At 39.5% G+C, this 19,772-nt stretch overlaps 2 protein-coding genes across 5 annotated transcripts in view; one reads left to right on the top strand and one right to left on the bottom strand.

Moving 5' to 3' along the window:
• LOC106783153 (complement component receptor 1-like protein) overlaps positions 1–19,772 on the bottom strand; it is a 245,565-nt gene that overhangs the window by 222,665 nt on the left and 3,128 nt on the right. The window contains exons 3-4 of one of the 4 annotated variants that reach the window (XR_011439068.1): positions 3,109–3,276; positions 2,846–3,022 (exon numbers count right to left, since the gene is read on the bottom strand). The exons of the other annotated variants lie outside the window; for them this stretch is intronic. The gene's annotated coding sequence lies outside the window, so the exon portion shown is untranslated. The remainder of the gene's footprint in view (positions 1–2,845; positions 3,023–3,108; positions 3,277–19,772) is intronic. 4 annotated transcript variants of the gene reach the window in all.
• Positions 1–19,772, top strand: part of LOC100057298 (complement receptor type 2) — a 151,469-nt gene that overhangs the window by 129,300 nt on the left and 2,397 nt on the right. Inside the window, exons 44-50 of the mRNA XM_070267887.1 lie at positions 913–998; positions 2,754–2,981; positions 3,960–4,136; positions 6,316–6,501; positions 8,284–8,307; positions 9,117–9,192; positions 15,035–15,139. Coding sequence (XP_070123988.1) covers positions 913–998; positions 2,754–2,981; positions 3,960–4,136; positions 6,316–6,501; positions 8,284–8,307; positions 9,117–9,192; positions 15,035–15,139 — 882 coding nt within the window. The remainder of the gene's footprint in view (positions 1–912; positions 999–2,753; positions 2,982–3,959; positions 4,137–6,315; positions 6,502–8,283; positions 8,308–9,116; positions 9,193–15,034; positions 15,140–19,772) is intronic.

The following is a 19,772-nucleotide window of genomic DNA, read 5'->3' on the forward strand; positions in this document are numbered from 1 at the left end:
TGATAAAAGTCAGCCAAGGGTTGTTTCAGGAAACTTAAAACCAATCAACAGTGGAATTTGTAACAGTGTATGGATAAGTTTTTTTAATCTAATCATATGTCTTCGCACCAGTAATGTCCTTGGCACTGAGATCTAATGGCGGATGTTATTGTTTTAGGTAGTCTTATTAGACATTAATGCAGATCTCGTACTTTCAGTGGTTTGCACTATCTGTCCGTGGGAGGTACCAAGATTGGGAAATACAGCAGTTATTTTTAACACTTTCTAAGGAATCTTTGACATTTACAAAGCCTACCACCCAACAGGGATCAGCAGATTTCAGAGGGACAACTGGAGGCATTAATATGCTGGGCCTTTCAGGGTGGCAAACACTCCTCCCCTCATCCCTCTTATTTTCCTAGAACATTTGGCCCATATGATCCCATGAGCCTCTTTCTGGCCCTTACAAATGTCGTGGCAAAAGAACACTGTCGTTCTCTTTCAAGATGTTCTCTGCTTTTCTCACCCAGATGGAGAGCTGTTCTTCCTCATAACCCACTAATTAGAATAAGTGGGATGTCAGAGGGCTGTCAGTGCGAGATGGCTGTGGGTCTAGAGCACAGGAAGGAGTGCAGCCTGTGTTCAGTGACTTCTGTAGGTGACACTGGGCTATGATGTCTGTATAACTATTAGATGTACAAGTTCTGATTGCTTTGTGTGTCACAGGATATTGTGATTCTTTAGAATAATATGGCTTCTGAGTTTCTGCCAGCTACTGAATTCAGGTCCCTAATGAACTGAGACTTTCAGCTGGGCCTGAACCTACACGGCAAATGGTATTTATGCTGAATTGAGAAAGCTGAGTATGTCAGCGACGAGATGAAGGGAGAGATGGAAATTGCTCACATGTTAGTACTCCTTATTTTTCTTTAGGTTCCGATTAAAAGGCAGCTCCACTAGTCGTTGTGTCTTGGTTGGAATGAAAAGCCTTTGGAGCAGCAGTGTTCCTGTGTGTGAGCGTGAGTAGAAGGAACAACTATGCAGCCTGGATATCCCCCTTATTTTTTGTTCCAGCGTGTTTTGCCTCGTGGAATCACCTGTTGTCTGGATCTTTATTTAACTACTGATAAGATCCTTCTTTGTTAGAAGAATTTCAAAGGGGCCTTGTAGGTCTTATACATCGTGTGTTTATGTTACTAATCCGTAAATCACTAATTTAATGTCAGTGTTGAATTTTGTGGGGAATATGTGGGGAGAAACTAGATGACATAAAGTTACACCAAAACTTATTTATTCATTTATTTTTAGTTTCACCATCAAGGAGTGACCTCTCTTAAATGTTTATGTCCTTTTATCCCCCTACATCTCTAAACTATTTATTCAGCCTGTTATTTAGTCCATAGTATTTACCGAGGAAGGGCTTCCCATGGGCCAGGACTTTCCATGTGGGGAGAGGACTGAACAGGAAGGTCTTATCCCTGCTCTCATGGAGTTCATTTTCTACTTGGGAGGCAATGATGAACAAGAAAGTAAATAGGTAAACAAACAAAAAATAGAATATATAAAAAGGTATGTTAAAAAGTGATGTGTTATAGAGAAAATAAAACAGAGTTATGTGATAAGTTAGTATGCTGCAGGGAAGTGAGTCAATATTTGAATTGATGAGCTGAGGTGCCCTAAATTTCAAAACCACCCACTTAAATAAACATACCAAAGATTCAGAAATTGATAAATAGATCAAAGTGTTTCATATATACCACAAGACATTACTGATTTATCCTACTCTGTTTACTAAAGTAAGGCAAGACTTTTTTAAATCTCTTTTTCCTAATGGTCAAAAATTGTTCACTGTAATTTGGATTTTGTTAAAACACCTTGCTAGAAATCTATCTGGACACCTTATGGGATTATGGTGGAACTTTATAAGAACATTCAGTATGTGTAAATCTCAGACATCCAACAAACAGCCATCCTGAGACACACACAGCTGAAAATAAGTAAACTTTGGATAAACACAAACACAGATAAAATCCAGCATGGGAAGTCAATCATTGTTTTATGCACTAAGGCCTTCACTTTGTTTATTCACACAGTTCTGACAAGCTTGAGATCTCTTCCTAAATCCATATCAGATTAGAAGCACCAAATTAGTCTTAGGGAGAGAATACTAGAAGCAGATATACTAAAAGCAGAAAGAAATGATACCTGATAGCTTTGAAGAAAGAACTCCCCCCGCCCCCAAAACCAAAAGACTCCCTGGAGCCAGTTAATCTGGCTATAAAGAGCCCTATAGGAATCAATGTATTCTGACGACACTATTGTATATTTGGTATTGGTACTGATGACAATGGTCTTGAGTCATCAAGAAACATTTACATCTGCTGAAAATGATAATCTATGTTTAATAAACTTTACAAAGATTTCCCTGGAACCTCAGATCTTTGTCTTGTACTCCATTGTCAACCCAGGACTCTTACGATGCCTCACATAAAGTAGGCTATCATATGTTGCTGAAAAAAACAACTTAATCACCTTCCAAATGGATTAAACACTTAGTTACCAAGGGATTTTGGAATTTGACAATAAATTGTAATTTAAGTCTCACTTCAGTTAGTTCCTTCTCAGAAAAACCCATACTTATTTAAATTGCATCCACCTTAGTTGTGTTCTCATAGAAAAAAAATTTATTCATAACACAGTCCCAGGGCACTATTATTGTATAATCATTTTGATTGAAATTCTAATGGAACCTAAAGCCCTTGTGTTCCTTCTAGAAATCTTTTGTCCAAATCCTCCGGCTATCCTTAACGGGCGCCACACAGGAACTTCTCTGGGAGACATTCCCTATGGAAAAGAAATTACTTACACATGTGACCCGCACCCAGTCAGAGGGATGACCTTCAACCTCGTCGGGGAGAGCACCATCCGCTGCACAAGTGACAGTCAAGGGAATGGGTTCTGGAGCAGCCCTGCCCCTCGCTGTGAACCTTCTGGTTCTGCTGGTCAGTGCACATTTCCCCACGCTCCTGATGGATCAGAATATCTAGGCGAGAACCTCCATATTTATATAGTGACAGTCATTTATATTTCTGAACGTGGCTTTGTTGTGAATGTCAGACAGAGAATTACCTGCCGAGTGAGTAACAGATGGGTTCTAGATGAGCCACTTTATGTCCCAATTGGTGGTTATTCTGATGACCCTGCTGGAGTGAGGACTGTGGGATGGTGAGGAGAGGAAGACTGGAGAGCAGAGAGAATCAGTGAGGTCTGGATCTTACAGAGAATATTTCCAAAGCACTGAAAACAAATGCCAGAGAAAATACTCTGTTATGCCATCTATACCAATTTTCATACTAGATAGATGGGTGTGAAGAGCAAAACATACATGTTGATGGCAGTAATTTACTTCGGAATTGATAATGCTATAGAAATAGTTAAAGAAACTCTGATGTATGCATTTACACTCCTTTTGTTACTTCTAAGTGTTCTGCTCACCCAGTGACTCTATTTTGTTGAATTTTCATCTCATCTTTTGCAAAGGGAACTCCGGATGCCCTGGAGAAGTGGAGTTCAAGGCTGTGTTCTTGGTCTCTGTAGCTCATTCCTCTTCTGTATTAGTCTGGCTTTAAATGACAGTACCTGACAATTGTAGGCTCATTATGACCGTGATTGTCCACATGAGCTCCATCCTCCACTGAGGACAGACAACATTGAATTGGTAGTTTGTAGATCCCCATGGCACCTCCATCTGGTACAAGTTACAGGTAGAGAATATGGATGATCCTGTTTCAAGGCTGAGAGGTCTGGGTTAAGAGAATCAGTCTTCCCACTGATCAGCAAACATTTAGTGCCTTGGGAACTTGCCTGCCTTGGGTCTTCCTGTGGCTCTAATAGCCAGAGAAATTAATAGATGTCTTGGCATGTTTATACTTCTTTAATTGAATGTCTTTTCTTGTGTTTTGGGGGGAACTTGCTTTTAGCATGCCCACATCCACCCAAGATCCACAATGGGCATAAGATTGGAGGACGTGCATCTCCGTATCTTCCTGGGATGACTGTCACCTACACTTGTGACCCAGGCTACCTGTTGGTGGGAAACGCCTTCATTTTCTGTACACACCTGGGAACCTGGAGCCAGTCTGATCATTATTGCAAAGGTATTTCTTATTCTTGCTTGGTTTTTATGGAAAATTGATGCCTGAGGCTAATAAGTCTGAGAGATCATTTCTAAGAGATCATGAAATGAGTATCAACAGAGGACGAGAAAAGCAGAACAAAAGGTAGGAAGGATCTCAACTCTACTGAATAAGTAGGAAGAACTGATTGAATTTCCAGTAATACAACAGACATCAAACACCAGTTTAAAATGATTCACAAGCTTTTAACTAATAAAATATTTCAGCTCTAAAGTTCCTCAGAGGGTCACAGGTGGTCCTCACAAATACCCTTAGAAGGTAAATAAGAGACTAGAAATACACTTTGTGAGGAAAATTGAAGCCTGAAGCAAGGTTGAGAGCAATTAATTCCTCGAATTATTGGATATGGAGCCACATTATAATCTCCAAGCCCAAAAGTGATGTGTTTATTTCATCTCTTCCCTGGAACAAGTCCCCAGGAATTATTTCCTTTATTCTTATGTTTGCAAAAATGGCTTCTGACTTAAAAATCTTTGTTGGCATTATTCCAAAAAGGTACAAAATGTGGATAATAAATAATATGACTAGGCATGGTACTGAGGTCTTTACAAAAGTCATTTGTGTTTCTCCAAATGAATCTGATGAGGTGGGATTATTATTCTTGCCATCTTCCAGTAGAGGACACTAAAGTTTAGAAAGATCCAGTAACTAGTTCATGGTCCACAGCTTATAAGTGGTGGTGGCCAGGATTGCAGCCCTGCTCAGCCTCTGCTTTTGAACATTGCACTGTATACTGTCTCCTTTTAAATGTGGTTCTTTGACTTTGCAAAACTACAATTTTAGTGATTTTGCTTTGTTTGTTTCTTCTTTTCTTTCTTTTTAGAAATACTAGGCTTAGGGCAGGGAGGAAGGAGGAGACATTTCAGACACGCCTGTGTTTCTACTATTAAGGAGCAGTTAGTCCTGTGGTTGCTGTGATTATAGGGTCATAGGGCCATCCACAACCTAAATGTCTCAGAAATCCTTCTTGTCCTCCCAGCTCTCTGACTTTAGAAATAAAGAAATTGAGGGCCACCACAGAGATGGTAAGTGACTCTCCTATATTTATTTGCAAAGATGGACTTCACAAACTACAGAGTCCCTGTGGCTCTGCAGACAGCAGAAAGCTCACCCCTCCTTGCTTTAGTTACATTTAGAAGTATGAAGATTCAGGGAATAGTTCAAAGATCAATTATAGAAATTAAGACTTTGGGGAAGTTATTCTCCTGAAGATAAAGTGTAATATTCTCATCTCTTGGCAGCTGCTTTCCTTTTATTTAAGTAAAATTCTTTTTGTCTTAATAACTGCCCTCCTCAAACATGCTTTATTGCAGTCATTCTCTGTCTGAGTATTAGCGAAATCAGTCAGGAATCTTGTTAAAAGGAAGATTCTTAAGCTCTATTCCCAAAAACTCTGATTCTGACATTTTGAGATGGGGTCCAGAGGTCTATTTTTAACAAACCCATCAGAATATGCTGATGTAGAAAGACCATAGACCTTACTTTGGGAAATAGCACTTCGCCTTGTTGTTTCTTATAAAGAAAAAAAGAATTTAGGCTAATTTTGAGACTACCACAACTAAGAAGCAGGCTTTGCTAGAATTGAAGAAGGTATCCATGACTGGACAGAGAAAGAAAGCAAAAGAAAGAATGAGCTAAAAGAGATAAAATATAGTAGAAAAATGATATTTTAAATTCAGAATCATGATTTACTAACTTCTTTGTTCTATGTATAGAAATGAGCCAGAAACATGCATTTAATCAAGAGGCAAAATACTAGTATTTGTTATACGCCCAGAGAGAGTTAATGTGATATTCTTGTTTCCTTATGGTGTGACCCAAGTGGATCCAGGGCTGGAACTTGATTATCCTAACTCCTAAACTTTCCACAACTTTCCAGTTGCAGAGTTATCAATAATTAAAAGTGGATGTGTAGTACATTTTATATTCCCTTACTTTACCTAGGAAATGAAAGTCAGATAATTTAAATCATAGGGTGTGTGTGTGGGGGGGGGGGGGTGTCAGTAATTCTTGCTTGAAAACATGACCTTTCTTTGCTGAAGGCAAAGTAGGTTTAGGGTTATAGATGTTTCCATTACAGCAGTTTCAACTAACAATTAACAATAAAATATCAATTTCCTTCTGATTTTTCTAATTTCAGAGGTAAAATGTAGCCTCCCACAGTTTATGAATGGAATCCAGAAGGAGATGAAAATTAAAAATATCTATCACTATGGAGATAATGTAACTTTGGAGTGTGAAGATGGATATAGTCTGAAAGGCAGTCCCCAGAGCCAGTGCCAGGCAGATAACACATGGGACCCTCCTCTGGCCATATGTACATCTCGTAAGTGCAAGTGCAATAATGTATGTCCTTCCCAGTTGTAGTTACTGTTGATTCATTCATCCATACTGTCATCTAATGTAGTGTGATGTTTATGGCATGTGCTAAGAACTAAGGAGTGGAATAGGAGCTCCTAATTCTTCCCCAAAAGCCCTTAGCAATGAAAGTGAGGCCAGCCTTGCTCTCCTTACACTTCTCAATCCACCCACCTTTCCTCAAGGCCCTTTCTGAACCTTTTTTATCTACTCTATTGTTGCTTGAACCACACAATAATGATTTGTTTATAGTCTGTGGGCCTTAAAATTCAGGAGCACATCAGTAGTAGAGCAGGCCTTCAAGAATGTTTTCAGCATCAGTCAGGGAGCACCGTTCAAGTTGCAGAGACCAGATGAACGGTCTCGCTCACCAGTGTAGGCTATAGGATTTTAAGCTGGTACAGCTGAATACAACAGATTTAGAAATCATGTTTCACTGAGCTCACAGAAAAGCCCTCTGCTGACAAGTAGAGTGCGATGTAAGATAGAACTTGTACACATCAAGGACCTGATGAGCAAAATTAACAATGAATAACCTTTCTTAATCTAAGTTAGTGCTAGCCTATCCCCTCCAGTTCTTATGACTCTTATTTATGACACATGGTTGAACACCAAGATTATTCAAGATCTGTTTTTTTCTTTTACAGTTAGTCTCTTAAACACGTTAACTAATCTGACATGTTATTTTAAAATTATAAATTGACACTCAATTAATATCAAATTATATTCACTCCTTTGACAAAAAGCTCACTGCCTGACTGACTGAATGCCTTTAGAGTATTCTGAAGATGTGGCTGTGAGAGACAGAATATTCACATAATTGGGGGACCAACCCTATCAGATCTTAAAACAAAATATAAAGCCACAATACATAAGTCACTCTATACTAGCACAAAAATAGGCTTATAAAATAAGTGGAGCAAAACAGATATTAACAAAATAAAGGTTATTATAAATAAAAATAAAAGTATCTTACAGATAAAATATGACTGAGACATCAATCCCTGGGGAATAAAAAGATTCAAATAATATAGGTAGCATTGGAAAAAATTTAGAACTTTTTATCCTACAATAAATACCAGATATAATAAGGAGTTAAAAGTTTTAAAAGTTAACATAGAAAAACTAAAGTAAAAAAAAGAATATTTATCAAACAGCTAGAAGAAGGCCAACTTTTTTAACTTTATGATAGAGAAAATCATAAAAGGTCAAGAAATATGACTCAGGACTTATTTTGAAAAGCAAATAAGGCAGGAGACAGATGAAAAATATGTGAAAAATATAATGAGGAGTTAGTGCTATCGTACAAATAGCAGTAGCATTGTTGTGGCAGTAATAGTTATAAAAGTTAACAGATGTTGAGCACTTAATACCACTGTTCAAAGATTAGATAGATATAGATTCTATAACTATGTAAAAACCTAGATGCATAGGAAAATGGACCAGAAAGGAATGTACCAAAACACTTCAGGGTAGTAGGATTATGGGTGATATTTTTCTTTTGTCCTGTTTTATAAACTTTCTGCTGGAATTATATTACTTTTATGATAAAATATTAAGTTAAAAAGAAAAATAATACTTTGCTGAGTGCACAAGATGAAATGAGTTTGTGTGAGTACAATCAGTGGCTTTTTATAACAGAAAATACTGTGTACTGAAAACATCAGGATGAACCGTCACCAGCTGAGGGCTCCTGTGTGATCACGCTGTGCGCTCAACTGATGTGTTGTGGCTTTTGTCTTCCCATTAGGCCCACGTGATGCTCTCATAGTCGGTAAGTTTTATGAAGGGTTTACTGAGGAACTCTAGCAACTTTAACAGTAAGTATCCACTTTAATGAATGAAATGTAAAAAGACAGATCAAAATGTCATATTGCAATTTCAATCAGAAAGAAAATAATGATAAATTCAGGCCTTGCTGTGGCAAAACTGGTATCTTCACATGCATATAGAGTAAGTGCCTTTTATCAAAGGTTCTATACTATCTTTGAACCACTATAAATGAACAATCATTCTTATTTTAATGTGGCGGGACAATGCAACTTCCCTTTTCATTTACCACTGGGGAATATTCTTCAGGATGGTAGTCGTGCCCATTTGCACAAATTGAAAGCCACAAAGACCAATTTTCTTAGCCAATTTCTGTGATCTGCTTGAGTAAGAGGGATAGTTTTGTGATAGAGTTTGCTTCAAAGGGAATTGGCAGGGTCTGTTGCACAGAATAGCTCCTGCCTTGTGCCTTCCACAAGAGACACACGCAGGGCCGCAGAGAGCTGGAGCCCAGGAGCTCCAGTGCCATTATCACCTACTTGTTGAAAAGCTGCTGTTGGACTACAGATCACAAAACTGCTCTGCTCACCCCTTATCTATAACCCTGTGGTGGTAAGACTAATGCGCTAGATTAAACCAGGAACAGAGGCGAAATCTTAAAGGTTAGCCTGTGTGGGATGCTTTTTAAAGCAGACTTTGTAGTTACATTTAAAAAAATCATTGGCAACCTCTACTGGGACTAGATATTAGCACAGAGTTTAAAACCTTGGGGTTATATTCTCCATGCATTTAATGACCTGTTTTACTGCCTAGGCATATTCTTCGGTATGATCTTCTTTATTGTACCCATCATTATTTCCTGTTGGATGGTTCTAAAACGCAAAAAAGGGTAAGTAGAGCCATGTTCTCCTAGAAAATGCTTATTACTATACTTGTCTCCTTTTGGAAGCCAAAGAGAATTAAAAGAAAACCTCAGGAAAAACAAAAAACTGAAAAACACTACCACATAAACAGACATAGTAATTCTTCTAAAGAAGGCCCTTGATGCACATTATGGATAGAGAAGTATTCACACTAAAAGAAATGTATATGATGCTAAGAACACATTTTTTAAAAAGCTTGGAATTTTAAGGACTCGAGTTTTATAAAAGGGAAGATGGGCAGAAGGAATTTTTACAAAGGTGTTGGTGAGGCTGTTGGTATCTCAGTTTTGTTGAGACCTTCTAGACTCCAGCCTCTTTACACAGACCCTATCAGGGCTCTAGAAGTTAGATAGTGGGTCCCACTGGTACACATATCACGGCTGCCAGTGTGGAAGAATTGAGGCTTTGCTTTGGGTACTAAGAAAATAAATAAATCTTCTATAAACACCATTTACTTTTTTTTTTCAGTTTTTTTTTATTGAGTTATTGATAGGTTACAATCTTGTGAAATTTCAATTGTACATTAATGTTTGTCAGTCATGTTGTAGGTGCACCACTTCACCCTTTGTGCCCACCCCCCACCCCACCTTTCCCCTGGTATCCACTAAACTGTTCTTGGTCCATAGTTTTAAATTCCTCATATGAGTGGAGTCATACACAGATTATCTTTCTCTTGCTGGCTTATTTCACTTAACATAATTCTCTCAAGGTCCATCCATGTTATTGCAAATGGAATGATTTTGTTCTGTTTTGCAGCTGAGTAGTATTCCATTGTATATATGTACCACATCTACTTTATCCATTCGTCTGTTGATGGGCACTTAGGTTGCTTCCACGTCTTGGCTATTGTAAACAGTGCTGCAATAAACATTGGGGTGCACAGGACTTTTGGGATTGCTGACTTCAGACTCTTTGGATAAATACCCAGTAGTGGGATGGCTGGATCGTATGGTAGTTCTATTTTTAGTTTTTTGAGGAATCTCCATACTGTTTTCCATAGTGGCTGCACCAGTTTGCATTCCCACCAGCAGTGTATGAGGGTTCCTTTTTCTCCACAACCTCTCCAACATTTGTTGCTATTAGTTTTGGATATTTTTGTCATTCTAACGGGTGTAAGGTGATATCTTAGTGTAGTTTTGATTTGCATTTCCCTGATGATCAGCGATGATGAGCATCTTTTCATGTGCCTATTGGCCATCAGTATATCTTCTTTGGAGAAATGTCTGTTCATGTCTCCAGCCCATTTTTATAAACACCATTTACTTTTTAAACTTGCAAAGACCTTGCAAAGATTAAGATCTAAATAAAGAAACATTTTTGACTGGGAAGAGAACATACACAGCTTCTGTACTAGTTGATTTAATTAGTGAGGTCAGTGTCAACGAGATCAATATTATAAACTTGAGCAAATTGTATACCCATGAGAAACAGTATGTAACTTTAGGTGAAGAGTTTTCTAAAAAATGCAGTCTCCTAAAGAAGCTTTACAGGAACTGAAGTTTTGATGTTTTACAGAGTATGCCAATACAAACTTTTTAAAAAGCAGAATATCACAGCAGAACTTCTTGCAAACAATCTAGTCATTTCCTCCTTCTCCCCCGCAGTGGGCTTTCCCACACTCTATTAAATGACCTCTTGTCATCTTTGGTTTCCACTACCCTCCTCACCATCCCCTTCCCCAGACAATGAGCTCCTTGTGAGCAGGGACCACCTATGGGCACTCAAAATAATTTTTATTTAATGATTTTTTATCTCCACTTGTACAGTAGTCAAGATTAATGATAAAAATAGCAACAGCCAACATGTTTGTTTATAAGATGCTTTACCATTTATTGACTTCTTTGGTCCTCAAACAACTCTGTGAGATATGTCGGCTTGATAATGTGGTTATCCCAAAGCAGAGAGGACTCTGAGGTGCAGAGAAATTCAGTGACTTGCTTAAAATCATGCCAATAGGAAGTTGTTAAGAGTTAAGGCTTTAGTCCCAATTACCTGACTCAAAATCTTGAACCCATTTGGCTACTCCATTGATAATTTTATTTGCCCATTTCTAAATACGACTGTATATCACTGAAATTTAGTATCCTGAACTGTGTATGGTACAAAGCTGGAATATCTCTTTTTTTTCTTTCAGTATTCCTTTTTTTCTCTGTTTTATTGGGTTTATTGTAGTTACTCTGGTATATTAAGCCAGCATCCTTCTACAGGACAGTATACAATCTCTCCTTTTTACTCTAAGTTATTAGCCTGTAAGAAGATTACAATATTTCTGTAAGGGCCTCTGTCCATATTAAGGTTTAGTGAAAAGTTTCCTGTTGGTTCACACAGATTTGCAAGTTCTTTCTGCGGTTTAACCTCACTGGCTTTATCACTAGTGAAAAAAATGCTATTATCTGCACATTTGATATTTCACCGTGTATTTACTACATCAATAATTCATAACAAACATAAAAGAAGATAAGTCTGCACTGATCACTGATGAATAATACCGTTGGACTCCTCCATTCAGAGCCCATTTATCCTTGCCTCTTGTTTCTCCCTCTCATCCAGCCCCATTTCTATACGAAACAGCCTTCTTGTTCATAGATAAAACTTTAAAGACGTCACTGGTATGATGCTTGGAGGGATAAAACTATCACGTCCCCTCTCTCTAAAGCCTCCCTGCATTACCCTGTGTCCACATTAACCCCGTCAACCAACTGGAGAGCCACGCCTTCAGCACACACTCTCCAGGGTGGTATTCTCTCACACCCCTGTACCACTCATCATCCAAGACCTCTTTCAGGACGTTCCTCCTCTAACCACTGCTCCTTGGAAGCCCATGCCTCCTGACTGTACAACCCTCTACTCTGCCGCATGCATGGTTCTCAGGTTTGCATTTCCTCATCCTGTGAACACTGGCTCCTGACTCACAGTCGTCCTCTTTGTCTCCAGGGGTGCTGTCATTCTAATTTCCGTGAGGGTAAAGAGTAAGTGAGCAATGAGGAAGTACTGCTAAGTGGTGGAGTGAGTTAATTCTTTGTGTTTCCATTCTTAAATCCCTAAAACCAATGCAAACTTGAAACCTAAAGGTATTGGTATTCTATTACTTATCATTTCGTTTATGTAAAATGAAGTGCTTATCAAATAACACCCACAGAAGCAGAGGAGCAGACCAGGTAAGACCACAGGCTTTGCAATCAGTAAGACCTGCGCTCACACTCACTAGTTCTGAGACCCTGGGCAAGATTCTGATCCTCTCTAAACTTCCTTTTCCTTGCCTGTAAAATAGGGATAATAGTTCCTACTCCACTACACAGTGCCTTGCTTAAGATGAATGTCAGAAAATACGAACTATTGTGATTTACACATGATTGTTATTACTGACATTTAAAAGTAACTAAATACTTCCTTTTAATGTCAGTTCTCATAAGCCTTCATGACAACTAGTGCTACTGTCTTAACTGTAGGGATTAATCGTACAGAAAACAGAACTTATATCTTCACTATAGGGGAAAAAGGAAGCCTTGTGTAAGACTGCAATGCAAATCTACTAATATTTTGAAGTTTAAATGTCACGGTCTTGTGGTAAATAATATTTACTAATCAAAATTACTTTGCATTGAGATAATTAGGTGTTCTATTATCTTCATGTACTTGTATATCCAGTTTCTTCCCCAGGTTTGAGAAATTCTCAGCTATTATTTCTTTAAATAGGTTCTCTGCTCCTTTCTCCCTCTTTTTTCCTTCTGGGATACCCATTATCCTTATGTTGCTTTTACTAACTAAGATATTTCTCATAGAATTTCTCCATTTTTAAAAAATCTAAGTTCTCTCTCCTCTTCCACCTGAAACATTTCTAGATTTCTATCTTCAAGCTTGCTAATTTTCTCTTCCCGATGCTCTGCTTTATTTCCAATGCTTTCTACTTTATTCTTCATCTCATTGTGTTCTTAACTCCAGAATTTGTTTGGCTTTTTTTTTTTTTAGAATTTCATTCTCTTTGGTGAAGTACTCCTTCTGTTCATGAATTTTATTCCTGAGTTTGTTAAACTGTCTTTCTGAGTTTTCTCATAACTCATTGAGTTTCTTCATTACAGCTATTTTGAATTCTCTGTCCGTTAGACTGCAATCTCCTGACTTTGAGTGTGGTTTCTGGAGAGTTGTGGCTGTCTTTCTATGCTTATGTGTTACTGTAGTTCTTCATGGTGCGTGATGAGTTATTCCTCTGCTGGTGCATTTGTGGCAGCAAACACCTTTCTTATATGGGTAAGGCTTTGGTTACTTTGATTCTGGGCCGCGTCTGGTGATATTTGAGAGCCTGTATTTTCGACCCTCCACTGCCTCTGCCAGAGGCATCGTCAATGCCCTCATTGCGCTGCTTGTATCTCTGAGGTTGCTGGTGCCTTGCTGCTTACGATGTTGCTGCAGTCGCAGGTGTCACCACCAGGGTCACCAGGCTGGGAACAGCTTTGCTGCTTCTGGTGTTGCCTGGGTCTTGTGTTCCCCCACTGTGGTGGAGGGGAGGGGGAGAGTGGGGAAGGAGCTGGGGTCACAGGCACCTCCACCATGTCTGGGTTTGTTGGGTCTGCAGGCATCACTGCTATGGGGGGGGGCTAAAGTTGTGGGTACCTCTGCATCTGGGGGGGCCAGGGTTGTGGGCTCTGCTTTTCTTGTTACCTGGCTCTCCACAGGCTGTCCAGAGGCTTAGGTGCTGCTGCCTCTTGCGCTGACTGTGCTGTTCCAGGTTATCTGGGGGTGCTGGCAGCATCACTGCCGGGTACTAGGTTCACAGGTGTCACCACTGCTGCCAGGGGCCCAGAGTCTTGTATGCAGTCCCTGCTGCTGGTAGGGCTGGTGTTGAGGGTTCCGCCACTGAGGGCTGGGTTGTAGGAACTGCTGTGGCTCCTAAAGCCTCAGGTCACAGGCACCACCTGACACTGCTGGAGGAGAGGTAGGGGCTAAGCCATGAGTACTGTTGCAGCTCCCATAGCCTCTGGTCTCCCGTGTGCTTTTTGAAACCCCAGGTCATGGGCATCACCACTGCTGCTGGGGCTATCTGCTTCTTGCATGCAGCCCCCACTGCTGAAAGGTCCAGTTTCAGAGGTGCTGCGGCCAAGGGAGTGGGCTGGGTCATGGGTTTCGATGCAGTTCCCAGAGTCTCTGATTGTGCACCCGCAGTGATTCCTGGCACTTCTAGGAATGTGGGCTGCCTGGATTCCTGCAGCCTCCATTGGCAGGTATTACCTCAGTTCCTGGAGCCACCGTTCCCAGGCATGGCTGCAGATCCTGGAACCTCTGGTCTCAGGAGCTTGTGCTGCTGCTACCCTAGTTCCACTGCCTCCAGGATGTCCAGTCCACCCACCTTCAGATGTATGGATGGAGGGATCTCTCAGGCATTCGGGTGTGCTGTGCAGACTCCTTTGTTGGTCTGTGGATGTCCGACTGGCTGTAACTTAAAGAGGGGAGAGACAAAGGGAACACCTCACTCCGCCATGATGCTGACATTACTTTGCCTAAATTACTTTGGAAATAGTGAAATGTGTTGTTGGAAGGGATGGACACTTGTCTATAAGCAAGTTAGAGTCTTCTGAGACAATGTAGAGGATAGTATTATTTAGTATTTAGTATTATTTCCTAATCCAAGTTTTCACTTAGTCTTGAAAGGTGGTATTTGGTTATGTCTTTCCTTTTAGATATCTTGCAAAGATTTCAGAAACTTGAGGCAAATTATGCCCTAAATTTCAAAATGAAAGCTACTGATTTCTTTTAAAACTGAAACATATATAATTAAGACATTTTTCATATTTTTTCTCCTCTACCAATTAGCAATAATACCGATGGAAAATCTAAAGAAGTGATTATCCATTTACATCCCCAACAAGGCAACTGTGTTCAGCCTCAAAGTCTGCAAACAAATCAGGAGAATGGCAGGTAACAAGCACACACTGAATTCACAATGTTTTCAACAAGTGGAATACAGAAAATGGAAACAGGATTTGACTATGATATTGCACTAGCTGGATCACTGATACCTAAGAAGTTAGGAAGTACTTCAGGAGCTGGAAACGCCTTTACTGTTGTTTTTTCTTGGATTATGTTGTTTCCAGTGATTTGGGGTGATGACTCTGTCAGTGCTGTGCACAGACACTGTTTTTTCAAAGCATTCCTAGGTTTTTGTGCATTTATGCTGTGAACCCTTGAGAAGTAGTGAGCTTTTCTTTTTCTGGTGGAACGCAAGCATTTGCCACTGGGGTGAGCCTCCAAGTCCTCTGGCTTCTCTTAGATGTGCGGCATCTCTAGGGATCCTGTGGAGACCTTCGCTTTACCTCGTCCCCTGCTTTCCGACTTTCTCTGAATTCTCGACCTCACCTGGCCTCCTGTGACTGCTTCTCCTCTCTGTCCTCCTCCACTCGGACTTGTTCCAATTCCTTACCCCTTCATTCCACCTATTCACAGCAGCCTAACTATAAGTTGTTGTCTAGTAAATGTTTAGCTGTTTGCTAAATATTTGGGGTGAAAAGGGAAATTATACTTCAACCCTAAGTGGCACACAACATAGAACACAATATGAGAAATCACTGCATTAAAAGGCACTGTTCTTGAAAATAAAGATTTACTGGACAGAGCCACACTCATTCATTTACCTATTGTCTATGGCTGCTTCCACACAACAGCAGAGTTGAGTAGATGCCACAGAGACTCACAGACTGCATGGCGCACAAAACCAAAGTACTTACTATCTGGCCCTTAAGGGGAAAAGTCTGCTGACCCCTGAACCCTGTCATAACATGAGGATCTTCTCACTGCTGGTCCTTCTTTAAGCCTGGCAGGCCACCCTTTTCCCAGGCCTTCTCACATTAGACACTTGTCCCTTTTGTTCAGATCTTTAATGCGTTCTCAGGGTAACCTCATTTTTCTTTATCTAACAGAGCAATTCAACTGGTCCCTCCCTACTCTGGCTACACACAGGAGTCCTAAAATTTCCCGTCCAGAAGATCCTCAGGGTATTGTCAGAAACAACAGCACCAAAAGCCCTTGAAAGGGTTTAGGTTGCTCTTGTAGAAAGTAGAAGAAAAAACACCATATGTTTTAGTAAATTTTCTTTCTTTCTGTCCTACCTCTTTCCCATATTGTTGTGCATTAATCAAAACCTGGCATTTTCTGTCTACACATGTCAGAAATCCTAAATTCAACAGAAGACAGTACAAGTGGCCGCAGGAAAAGTTAAGGGAGTGGGAAACGCATTGTATAGTTCACCAAGATATAGGTAATTCAAATATTTCCAAGTAAACAAAAATACAGATTATGTTCTATTTTCCCCTAAAAAGAAATGAATTTGAATAGCCTTATATTTGTTATCTGGCTTTTTTATCCAGCTTTTACATACTTGGCTTCTATCTAATAGCTTGTTTTTCATGACTGTTTATGGAAGCAAATGAAATGTGCGTTGATTTTTAAAAATTCAGAATTGGTCATTTACTTTTTTGAAAGGTTAATGATCATTTACTTTGATCCTTCTCAAATGGGTGTTTGCAAATACCTGAGGATGTTTGGCTAGTTTATAGATATAGATATATAGATATAGAAGTCATGAGTGAAAATGGCATGGCCTCCTAGGAGAACATTTTTTCTAATGTTATCCCAATAGATCAAAGAGAAAATACCATTATTTCTATATTAACACAAATACATATATAAGGTTGCAGAAGGCAAAAAATGCAGGAGATTTCACGATAAAATCAGACAGAGAAGACTGTGGTTTCAGAGATGCTTTAAATTCTGCCTCCAAGGCTCTTGGGGTGATACATTTGTTTCTCTTTACTAGTGGGGTACCATAATGGAAGAGCTGTGCAAAACTGATTCAGTCAGCCATGCCACCACCAAATATAAACAGACAAAATGACAGCAGTTTGTGAGGGCAATGCTTGTCTTTACAAAAGTTCATCTAAAAACATTCCACAGGAGTGTTCAAAATATCACTGGATATCACCTCATTCTTTCCAGGTTGCCTGCCAAAACACTTTGCCACCTTTCTTCCAATCCTAGTTGCATTAACCCAACTTAGAATTCGCTCACCCAAATAACTCCAGTCCAAAGTGCTGTCCCTTTTTGGAAGGCACAGCAGTTCCTGTCTATACCATTTTTAAAATAAACAACTTTCTTTCAAGAATATGTGCTCCTTATTGAAAACACAGAAATATAATGAATATAGGGCTGGCTCCGTGGCCTGGTGGTTCAGTTGCATGCACTCTGCTTCAGCGGCCTGGGGTTCAGTTCCTGGGTGCAGACCTACACCACTCATTGGTGGCCATGCTGTGGCAGTGAACCACATACAAAATAGAGGAAGACTGGCATGGATGTTAGCTCAGGGCGAGTCTTCCTGAGCAAAAAAGGAAAAGAATATAAAAATCACCTATAAGAGCCTCCACCCAGTGGTTAGCATTCTTGAGCTTTGGATATTTCCTAAGCTCTATTTCAAAAGCACTTCATACTATGTTCTGTATAAAAAACATACTAAAATTTAAATAAAAGAATAATTATTATAAAAGTAACTAGATTACTTTCATATGGATTCAGAATATGTATTTGATATGATATTGTGGGCCATGCTAATGATCTCCAGAAAACATCAGAATCCTTCTGGATATTTAACAATAGATTTGTATATGCCTACTGCTAACTCTGTGTAATTCTTGATTTTAATAGTTGTTTTTAGCATGTATTCTGCCACATTAACCTTGATAAATATAATAAGCTGGACATCAACTTGAATTTCAATTTGAAATTATGCAAGATAGAAAAAACCCACAATAAGAAAAGTCACTGGACAAACTGGGAGAAAAAATTTAACTTACATAACAGACAAAAGGTAATTGGCTTATTTAGAGTTAATATTTAAACTCCCCTCCTCCCCTCCTCCCCCTAATTGGGCAAAAGACATACACCCAAGTCACCAAAAAAAGAAGGGCAAGTAGCCCACAGATACGTGAAAAGATGCTCAATGGTTTTGCTTACTTGAAACTTTAGCAAGACTTATTATCTCTTAGGTTTCTATAGAATTAAATTTTAAAAAAGGGCTAGAAATTAATCGATCAGGAATTTGCCTTTCTTAGGATTAAAATTCCCCGTCACAAGAAAAAATTCTGCATTCTTTTTTTTTGTTCCAGAACGTAGTAGGTCAGTGAGCAATGTGATTAACAAATATCTGATGCTTGTGACTTTTTAATTGCAAGAAATCAGTTGTTTCTTTAATCAACAGTTGTCTATGGGAAATACTGTATATATCACCTTGTCTTATTGAGCAATTCTGTTAGCCTCTGGCCTTAACATTTTCCATCGGAAAAGCAGGGGCTGGACCAATTGGTCTCCAAAGCTATTCCTAATGCTGATATTCTAACTTTGTTTTGTTTCGTTTGCATTTTTGTACACTTAAGGGTGAGATGTAAGTTAAAGTCTATGACATTTAAATGAAACTTTGTGTCTCCACCATCATGAAAAAGAAATAAAAGATTTTATCTTTGCAAATCTACTAATCGAACATGGTTTATAATATACTTACTTTTTAAAGCCTCCAAAAGCCAAGAGGAAACAAAGTAAATATGCGTTCCTTCTGAAAAATGCCCTCCTTTCTGCACTTGATTGGTTTCAGAATCCTTGCTCTGGGTGTGGCATACCACACTAATGCTCTTTAACAGCTAAATATGAAGGTCAGTTGGCTGGCAGGTGCTTTGCCAGGTGCAAACAGAGATGGCACAGGTCCCAAGGCCAAGATCACAAAGGGGCTTAACTATCCTCTGTTTAGCCATTCTCTTTCAGGTTTTCACAAATACCTAATGTGGAATTCACAGTGATGGTGGAAAGCCTTTTCTGAGAGCCTTCACAGGCCCATTCACGCTGCTTCCCTCACCCCTGAAGAGCATAACGTAAATATACTAATTGAGGAGGCAAAGAAGCACCAAATGTTAAGTTTTATTTTAAAGAAGTTGGCCTCTGTTGCATGACATCCCCACACACCTACCTCCAGCCTACTGCCATTCAGAATGCCTAAAGGAGGTCTACCATATGGCTCAAAGCCTAGTCTACACACCTGTGTATTCTCCATTCTCTCCTCATTTTCTCTTTGGCAGTTTGACAAAATCTTTAGTGGCAGTTAGATAAACCCCTAGTATTTACTGCCTACTTCACTCAAAGCCTTGACTCTTGAGTTCTGTTCCTGTCAGGACCTTAGGAAGTTCATGGTCAATACTCTCCCTTTGAACTCGGTCACTAAAATCATCTCAAGGCTCATGGAGAGACAGGAGCTCCACTTCACAGGCCAGCTTACAATGCCTGGTTTAGGAAAGTTTTCTGCGCAGACAGGTGTAGCTCATTCCTTTCAGAGACAAATCCCACTTTGTTCCTAGTGTCTAAAATTACTAAAATCAAAATCTCTCAGAACTTTCCCAGCATTTGGTAAATCCATGCTGGGGGAGAACTGGCAGAGATGCATTAAATGCACTTGACAGCAACACCCATTTATTTCATTATTTGTTATTTATTATACACTACTATAGACTAGAACAGT

This window comes from Equus caballus, chromosome 5 (genome assembly GCF_041296265.1).
Source record: "Equus caballus isolate H_3958 breed thoroughbred chromosome 5, TB-T2T, whole genome shotgun sequence".
NCBI lineage: Eukaryota > Metazoa > Chordata > Mammalia > Perissodactyla > Equidae > Equus > Equus caballus.